Source organism: Dioscorea cayenensis, chromosome 1 (genome assembly GCF_009730915.1).
Source record: "Dioscorea cayenensis subsp. rotundata cultivar TDr96_F1 chromosome 1, TDr96_F1_v2_PseudoChromosome.rev07_lg8_w22 25.fasta, whole genome shotgun sequence".
Lineage (NCBI taxonomy): Eukaryota > Viridiplantae > Streptophyta > Magnoliopsida > Dioscoreales > Dioscoreaceae > Dioscorea > Dioscorea cayenensis.
Genome location: NC_052471.1, coordinates 23,864,351 through 23,873,781, shown reverse-complemented (window position 1 = coordinate 23,873,781; position 9,431 = coordinate 23,864,351). Strand labels below are relative to the sequence as shown.

At 31.1% G+C, this 9,431-nt stretch overlaps 1 protein-coding gene across 1 annotated transcript; it reads left to right on the top strand.

Annotated features, from left to right (window-relative positions):
* Nucleotides 1-200: 200 nt before the first annotated feature.
* Nucleotides 201-2,781, top strand: LOC120258003 (probable pectinesterase 15). Its single transcript, XM_039265339.1, is given in 8 exon segments — nt 201-571; nt 666-837; nt 945-1,151; nt 1,647-1,700; nt 1,703-1,789; nt 1,791-1,910; nt 2,531-2,596; nt 2,599-2,781. Coding segments are annotated over 8 exon segments (1,260 nt in total).
* Nucleotides 2,782-9,431: the final 6,650 nt, after the last annotated feature.

The window sequence follows — 9,431 nt, the reverse complement described above, 5'->3', positions numbered from 1 at the left end:
CAAAGTCTTGTGCATCATCATCATGGCAAGCAATGTCTTTGTTTCCCAATGACTTAGCGTATGCATCTCCCAACCTCCACTAAAACCTCTATAAAGTCACATTATCATGCATGCCAACACCTTCCTTAAAACTCACTCAAATCCTCTCTATATATAACAATCTCCAACTTCACTTTTTGCTCTTACTTCCCATAGTTCCAATGAAGTTTTGTAAGTCTTTCATTTGGCTTTCATCCATTCTCATTGCACTCTTCTCCATTCTCTACTCCCTCTCCTCTTTTGATCATGATCTCTTGAGTTTCTTTAATGGGGAACTCATGATTGTTTCAAGAGGCCATCATCATCACCACCACCACCACCATCATCATCACAAGAGAAAGAGAAAAGAATATTGTGATGAAGCAAAGTGGAAGTCAAGAAGAATGGGTTTGGGTTTTGATAGTGAAACACTTGTTTTCATTGTTGATCTCAAGGGTTGTGCAAACTTCACTAGTGTTCAAAAAGCTGTTGATGCTGTTCCTGACTTTAGCCCCAACAGAACTCTCATTCTTGTTGATGCTGGTGTTTACAGGTTCTTAACTTCTTATACTTTCCTTTTTCTTTTTCTTTCTTTTTAATAAATGTTTTTACTTAATTATATATATATATATATATATGGATGATAGGGAAAAGGTGGTGGTGTCGGGAAACAAGACAAACATAATAATACAAGGAGAAGGATACCTAAACACAAGCATTGCATGGAATGACACTGCCAACTCCACTGGAGGCACTGTTTATAGTTACACCATTGCTATCTTTGCCTTCAACTTCAATGCCTTCAACATTAGTTTCCATGTAATCTTTCTCTCATCCTTCCTCAGAGATAAATATAAATTAATATTAATATAAATATAAATATAATGTATAAAGCTAAATGGATGTGATTGTGTGATTAAGAGCAGAACATGGCGCCGCCGCCTTTTCCCGGTGATGTCGGTGCACAAGCAGTGGCGCTAAGGGTGGCCGGAGATCAAGCAGCTTTTTATGGTTGTGGAGTTTATGGTGCCCAAGATACGCTGCTTGATGAGAAAGGGAGGCATTACTTCAGAGAGTGTTTCATCCAAGGTTCTATAGATTTCATCTTTGGCAATGGGAGATCTCTTTATGAGGTATGCATATGTAATTTCATTGGCCTCACACTGTGTCATTTCCATGAAAAATGTTTATTTTCTAAAAATTAGCAGGTTGTTTTTTCATCAGAAAAGAAAAGAAAAGAAAAGAAAAAAACAACAACATGCAGCATTTGTATTAATAAATAAATCGAAAAGGACACATAATTGGTAAAACAAACAGACTCCTTTATCTTGCTTAAATTAAAGTAGTAATTAGTAGAGTATATTCTCTAACTCTAAAAGTATATTGAGAAATAAAATATAGAGAAAGAAAGAGATAATCATGGTCCATGGACAATTAATATATAGTAAACAATTGATCCTAGCCTTATACAATAACTTTAACTTTTGATCATATATATATATTTGTTTACTATTGAAACACAATATTACCTAATATACAAAACATCCTAAATAATAATATATATTAAACATAAACTCACCAAATATATATAAATGCTAAGCTAAATATATTCTATTATATCTTAATAGGATTGCAATATAAATTCAATAGCAAAGCCAGTGGGGAATGGAGTAGGGGAATCACAGGATCAATAACAGCTCATGGAAAAGGATCACCAACTGAGAAAAGTGGCTTCTCCTTTGTCAATTGCACCATTAATGGAACAGGGAAGAGTTTGGCTTGGCAGAGCTTGGGGAAACTATGCAACTGTAGTTTTCTCAAAAACATTCATGTCTGACATTATTGATCCTCAAGGATGGAACAATTGGAATGATCCTTCTAAAGACCAGTCTGTGGTTGATCCCTTTTTACTTCATTTTTATTTTTTTATTTTATTTCAACAAATTTTATTTTTTTAATCATTCTTTGAAAAATTTTTCAGTTTTTGCAGAAAAATCTCATCAATTAATTCTTTATCACATACATATCTTCTATGTTATTGCAAAAAATTTCATATATAAGAAGCAAATAACAAAGAGAAGAGCTTTTAAAACTGCTCTCAAAAGAGAAAGGTGATGAGAAGAATTAAAGGGAGAAGAGAAAGGGTTTCTAGTACCTCTATCAACAATCTTAAATTTATAAATCATAAGATTATATAATTTGGGGAAAACAAATTTAACCAGGTCAATCAAATAGCTTAGAAGAGAGTTTTCTACTGTTAAGTGTAAAGCAAATATATTACTTAGATCTAACTTCATTAAAAAGCTTAAAAACATAAACTGATAGACCCAAGCTTATATATTTAAATTATATTTTTTTAAATTAACCGACTCGACTATTAGTTACTGTTAAAAAAATTCAAAAAGTGTTTTTCTGCAAAAACCCAGCGAAGGTATTTGAAATTATTTTGATATGTAATTTTTTTCCTATTAATTATTTGATTGTGAATTGTTTGTTTGTGCATGCAGAACAGTGTTGTTTTGGACAGTATGATTGTGAAGGGCCAGGAGCTAATGCAACAATGAGAGTGGCATATTCAAAAGGAGTTTTGATCAATGTGAGGCAGCTCCATTCATGGATATCTCCTTCATTGATGCCAATGATTGGGTTCTCCCACCCATTACCAAAGGTTGGATTAATCCATGCAAGGGAGGTGGAAGTCATAAGGAAGCACTCATCCAAGGATTGCATTCTGATACTAACCTAACGTTAATGTCTCTTTGATTTATATTAATGATTTTTAATCACTCTCTCAATATATATATTAACATGTTATAGATAATATCATGATATAAATGTTTTGAAGAAGTAATTAAACAGAGATGAATTATGGTTTATTTGATATATTTTTGTGGTTGAGTTTTATGAGTTTTAATGTACTACCATGTATGGAATAGTTGGATCGTAGTGAGTTTATTTCTCATATTAGAGTTTATACAAAAGTTTAAAAGTTCAACTATTTTTCAAAATATGGTTGATTATTTAGTGGGTGTATGAACAGTGGTGACTCGTCCACCTTATAAAAAGAATTTTAATGTACTCAATTTTATATTTTAAGAAATATATTTCTTTAGTTTCAATACAATAAAATTTAGGTTATTAAATTTTGTGTGATAGAATTGTTAATTATGCTTATCTAACTTAGTGTTATTAATTAGTTTGTTTGATTTGTTTGCGATATATGGCTGGTTAAAATAAATTAGCACATATATTTAAAGGAGGGTACTAAAATATCTAATAGTCTCACATTTATTAATTTGAAATATAAAAATTTAAATATATAAATATGTGTTTCTTATTCTATCGATTTAAGTTTATTGGGTTGTATGGAACCCAATAAGTCAATATGTTTGGTTTATAATTAATCTATATGAAATACTCATACTTCTCAACCAGAACTCAACCAATATGTGCAAGTAATGGATAGGTTTGTACGAAAATTTATTTAATTTAAATACGCATTTTTTTTAGAACACTTCATTTAAAATTATTATTTTAAATATATTACTTTATTATAATACTTATTATTAAATTAATATGAGAAAAATAATAGAACTGTTTAATTACAATAAATGAGGTATTTACATGTATAACCCTTGTAAAATAATAAAATTACATATATATACTCTCATTATTTTGCTATATGTTTAATCTGAAGACAAAAATTGGCATTATACGCATGCTCAAGTGATGATACTGGCATGAGGATGATGATGTAGTTAGAAATGACTCATCAAAAGAAAAGTTCGAGGTGACTAGGATGATGATGTGACAAAGGATGAGGCTCATGACATGTGACGAAGATCTAGGTGGAGATTTTATGAAGATCAAGGTTGAAGACTTTATTTAGTAGATATTCCTCTCAATACAATCATGTGATGATAAACTATTTTTGGTAAGTGCATCAAAACTATAGGATCTCTTCAAAAAAGGTAAGTTTTATTTTAGGTATGATTATCTATTCTTAGTAAGATTCGGGATGATTATTCATATCTTTGATAGAGCTCTTTTTTAGAAAGATCTATTTGAAGAGAGAGAAATATTCTATTATTTGCAAGAGTTCAAGATCATGAAGATTATATTAGAAAACACAAGTTAAACTTGGTATGAAGCTTTAGAAGACACAAGGTTTAGTTTGGTGTGAAGCTATTTGAAGACACAAACTAAATAAGGTAAAGACATGCCAAGGAGATTATCAAGACCATATTTAGCAACTCAATTTCAAGGAAGATCAAAGAGCTATCTATGGGTGGAACTATTCATGGAGACTAGTCATATGAGGAGATTGATTGAAGATTGCATAAGATATGATTAGAGATTTGGAGATCCAAGCATGGATGATTGAAGATCATGCTTGAAGATATTGAAGACTAAACTTGGATGAAGATGAGATCAAGTTTAGTAACAATATTTCCATGAGTCAAACGAAGACTTTTTGGGAAGACCAAACTTGGGTCAAGTTTGGAAAGAAGATCGAGAGATCTTCAGTGGCTATCTTTGGTGAGATGGTCGCGTGTGCCTTGGTGGGCGCTGTCCCCTCGGGAGAGGGAGACCTCTGAGTGATGCGAGGAAGCGAAGCATGCAGGGTAGGAGGAGCTCGGTCGAGTCAATCGCTACGAGGCGATCGAAGGAATCGGGAGGTCGAAGGTCGCAGATCTGGGTGCATCTCGGCTAGAACTCCCGCCATGTTCGATGAAGGTGGGCCATATCAGTACTCGGGTGTTGCAACTTGTAACTTTGGAAGGTGTCCAAGTTAGGAGTCGCGGAGAATTCTAAAAGAGGTAACTTTTGTGGACGTCGGTATGCCTATATAAGAGATCATGCTTGAAGATTTAGGGATGAGCCAAACGAGTGAGAGACTCTTCGGTGAGAGTTGAGAGTGTGGCCGTCAGGGCAATCTTGAGAGGATAATCTTTGTATTGAGAGAGTGAGTAAGTGTTGTACTCCTTGTTCCTATACCTCTTTTAGTGGATTATTTCTCCGGGCTTTGCCCCCTAGATGTAGGCAAGGTTGTGCCGAACTGGGTTACCAATTTGCTTGTCTCCTTTATCTTGCTTTGATTGTGTGTGAGTGTTTGATTTTTGAGTGAGTTTTTGAGTGAACTTAGCACATCACACTCCCACCAGAACCATCACTATACATTGTTATTTATGAACCAACAAGGAATTAAACAAACTCCATGCACTCAGCTCTTGATTTCAAATTTATGTATATTTGTTCTTCACCCATCTTGCGTAACGTTAAAAATATAATAATTATACGCCTAGGATTATGTAAAATATAATTTCATTTTAAAATAAATTTAAAAAAATAAATACAAGCAAAATTCATTTTAAAATTTAAACATTTGACATCTATAATAATATATAATTTTGGAGGTTTATATGTAATAGTAGTCGGTAGCGGAATTAGAACAAAAATTAAGAAGGTGCTAAATTTAAATTTTAAAAATTTATAAATATTAAACAATTTTATTAATTTTGAAATCAATATTTCAACAATATAAAATATACATGATCCAAAATTTTTTTATTTACACGTAAAAACCTATCACATCTACATAATTAACAAATAACTCAAAAACACTAAATTAACAAATAATAAAATTAAAAAAATAATTTAACGCAAATTCAAAATATAATTCAATTATTAAATACAATAATTGTTCAACAAATAATCTAATGAATAATAAAAATTTTATAACAATTAATCATAATAAATATCTAACAGTTTTTCAAAAACGATTTTTCTCAAAAAAATAATCAAACAATATTTGACAAATAATCACAAAAAAATTAAAACAAATTAAGTTAGATATAAAACAAATAAGATAAATCTTAATGGAAAGTAAAATATAAAAGTCAGAAAATATTGCACAAAGAGAGAAAACTCACTAATCAACGCAACCTATAATAATTTTTTTTAAGAGATTTTAATGGAGCATTTATATTTTTGTAAGGTTTTATTTTTTTATTTTTATTTATATTAATTTTTTTACATTAATATCCTAAAAATAGATAATTCTATATTAACATATTCAATAAAAATATATTTAAATATAAAATTTAAAAGCAAAAATATTTAAAGATTCATGATTGGCTAGATATTATCACTCACCGATTTTATTGTTTTCATTTAATTTATCTTAAATAGTATAGGTAGAATTTTAAAATAAATAAATAAAAAATATTACTTTTTATATATAAATAATAATTATTAATATATATATATATATATATATAGGCATTCATTTTCATGGGCAAGGTGAATGCTTCTATTTTGACCACCGAACTATAAAAAATTGTAATTGAGTCACTTAAGTTTTTGATTTATTTATTTATTATTATTATTATTATTATTATTATTATTATTATTATTTTTATTTTTATTTTTAATTTTTTGTCACTAACGCTTATAGTGATAACGGTAGATTAACGTGCTTGTGATGTTATACGTTAATTGTCATAGCAACATTCATCGTGGATAGACTCTAACCACTCGGTTCGGTTCGGTTCGGTTTCGGTTCAAAAACCGTCGGTTTCCGGTTCGATTTCGATTCAAAACCGGAACCCGAACCATAGTCATAAGGTTTTCGCTCTCGGTTCGGTTCCAATACGATTCCCGTTCCGGTTCTGTTCTAAATAATTTAATTCCAATTAATTAAAATATATAAAATATTATATTATATATATTATTTAAAAAAATAAAAATAGAACCGGAACCGGCGGTTCGGTTCCGGTTGTTCCGGTTTTTCAACTCATAAGAACCTTAACGGAACCTTAAAGTTCCGTCTCAGGTTCGGCTTTGGAACCGAAACTTTTTACTGCTCTGGTTCGGTTCCCAATAGTGGCGGTTCGGTTTGGTTCTATGGTTCGACCGAACCACGGTCGAAAGTCTAACGTGGAAGCGACAAGGGAGGAAATTTGTTAATTAATTTCCTAATTCAAATTATGCTCTTGGCAAGGGAAAGGATGCTTCCTGGGCTACTCATGTTCTAGCAAATCAAAGACCTTCTCCTTCCCTTGGATAGCCCTAACCTTGCTCACCTTCCCAAAACTAGTTTCCTTCGTCTTCTTCTAGTGTTTCCTTTTTCCCCTTTATCTTTTTCCTTCTTTAAATAATATCAAATTTGTTGAGATATCTAGAATTCCTTGGTGACATGCTTAGAATTTTGACACGACCGAGAAATTTTTGAGAGCTTAATCTGAAAGAAAGAAATTAGAGGTCTTTGGTGGAGCGGAGGGCTCAGTGTCGAGCCAATTTTTTTTCTAATGTACTACTTGGGTCAACCCAAACTAGTTTTTTGGGAAATTATATTGTGTATTTGGTTCTAGCATTTCATGAACTTTTTTCCCAATAGTTCTCTGAAAGAGCACGAAAGATCTCTCTATGTGCTTATGGATACATCAATCAAACCATATAAAGTCTTATAAAGTCTTGTATGCTTTTTAGTTTCTCTTTATTTTTCATCTTATCGTTCCATAACAAACTTTTAAACATAAGTTTAATATCAGAGAAAATATTCTAAAAACCAATACCAATCAACACATTATTATTAGAAAATGAGAAAAACATGAAGAAACCTTTTCTTCTTCCTCATCTATTGGTTCTTTCTTTTTGTTACTTTTCTCAGCGCCCTTTATATACCTCTTTTTTTTTCTTCATGTTGAACAAAGCAATAAATATGAGAAAATAAAACAAACCAAAATTAGAATTTAGACTCTGACAAAAATATGATTATAGTAAGAACCAAAATTGAAGACAATTCAATGGGTGGGTAGACGCAGGGTCAAATCCTGCACCCATGTACTATAGTAGTAATGTTTATCCATTGTTTATAGACCCAAGTACTGTTAAAATGAATCCCATGTGGGTTCTCTCTGGGAGGAGTCATATCCCTTCCATCGAGGGTTGTATGGTAGAGAGGACTTAGTAGGCGTAGGGGGCTTGTCACCCTATTGTAGCGATAATTAAACAAGACAAAACATTATCAACCTTCTCTTCCTCTTATTGTTCATACAAAAACATTATAAACTACAATACATTTGCTTCACAGCTCTTCAAATCAACCTCAAGTTTAGATTATTTTGGATCAATTTTAACATGCAAAACAAAAATCATATTCATCAAAGAGGTTCTCCATGGATTAAAGAACTTCTCTATCAAGCAAAAAAATAAAAAATAAAAAAAAAATAATACTGAGGTAAATTATATTTTTCTTTTCTTTTAAAAGAAAAAACAAAGAGAAAAAAAGGGGCCACCACTGTGGCCATTATTTTTTCTCTTGCTTGGTACCATAGTTTGGAACCACGTTGAGAGCCCAAAATTAGGGTTTTGATTCTAAAGATTTGAAGAGAAAAAAGGGATTACAATTTTAGAGAGGGAGGGAACTCAAAGAAGGGAGGAAAAAAGAGGAGTTTTGTTAGTAATGTTAATGTATGGCGTGCCATGTTGTTAACCCACAGTTAACACCATAAACATGAATGACAAAAAAGTTTGTTTGAATTAATTCAAATTTAAATCATGTTTATGATAATTTAAAATTAAGCAAATTTAAATAAATGCAGTGGCCCAACATTATCATTTGAATTCTATATTAATCATAATAGTTATTTTGGATAATAATCTACTTTAAAATTCAAAGTGGAGGTAAAGATAACGATATTCTAGATTCCTAACCTTTCTCAAACAAGAAAAAGAAACATCATTGGTCCTCTGCTTCCCGTGTTTCTTCAACACATAGAAAGGCAGATTGCTTGAGTTGTTAGCCCTGGTCTTTTAATGAAAAAGGATTAATATAAACCAACAAGAACTGTCCTCGATCTAATGTTCTCATGAATACCCAGCCCCATCTACAGGAGAGAATATGATAGATTGGAAGAGCTCTTGGTTTCTTCCAGTGCAGATCTTAGTCCCTTCGTTTGTCATACCTAATTTGCTATGGTTGGAGGTACGTGATCATGCTTTTGTTATTATTTAATTATTTAGGCTTACCTAATATACCAAATGTTTTCTTATTTTTATGCTCAGATGCTTAGATGTCTTATACCGTATTAATTTCTAACAAAAAATAAATTTCAAAACTTGGACCAAACCAGTATCACCCATATTGATGGATGACTATCTGAGTGTTTTACTCTTTATATATATATATATATAAATATATATATAATTAGTAAAGGTAAGATATCTAAAAAGAAAAATAACATTCCAAAATCGCATTGCATTGTTTTTAAATATTATTTTGAATTAAAATTTGAAATATTTTAAAAAAATAATTTGATTTATTGTATATATTCCTTGACGCAATACTCAGTAATAATAATTTATTTTTGAACGTCACACATGAAAATTTACCTAAATTTACAAAAACA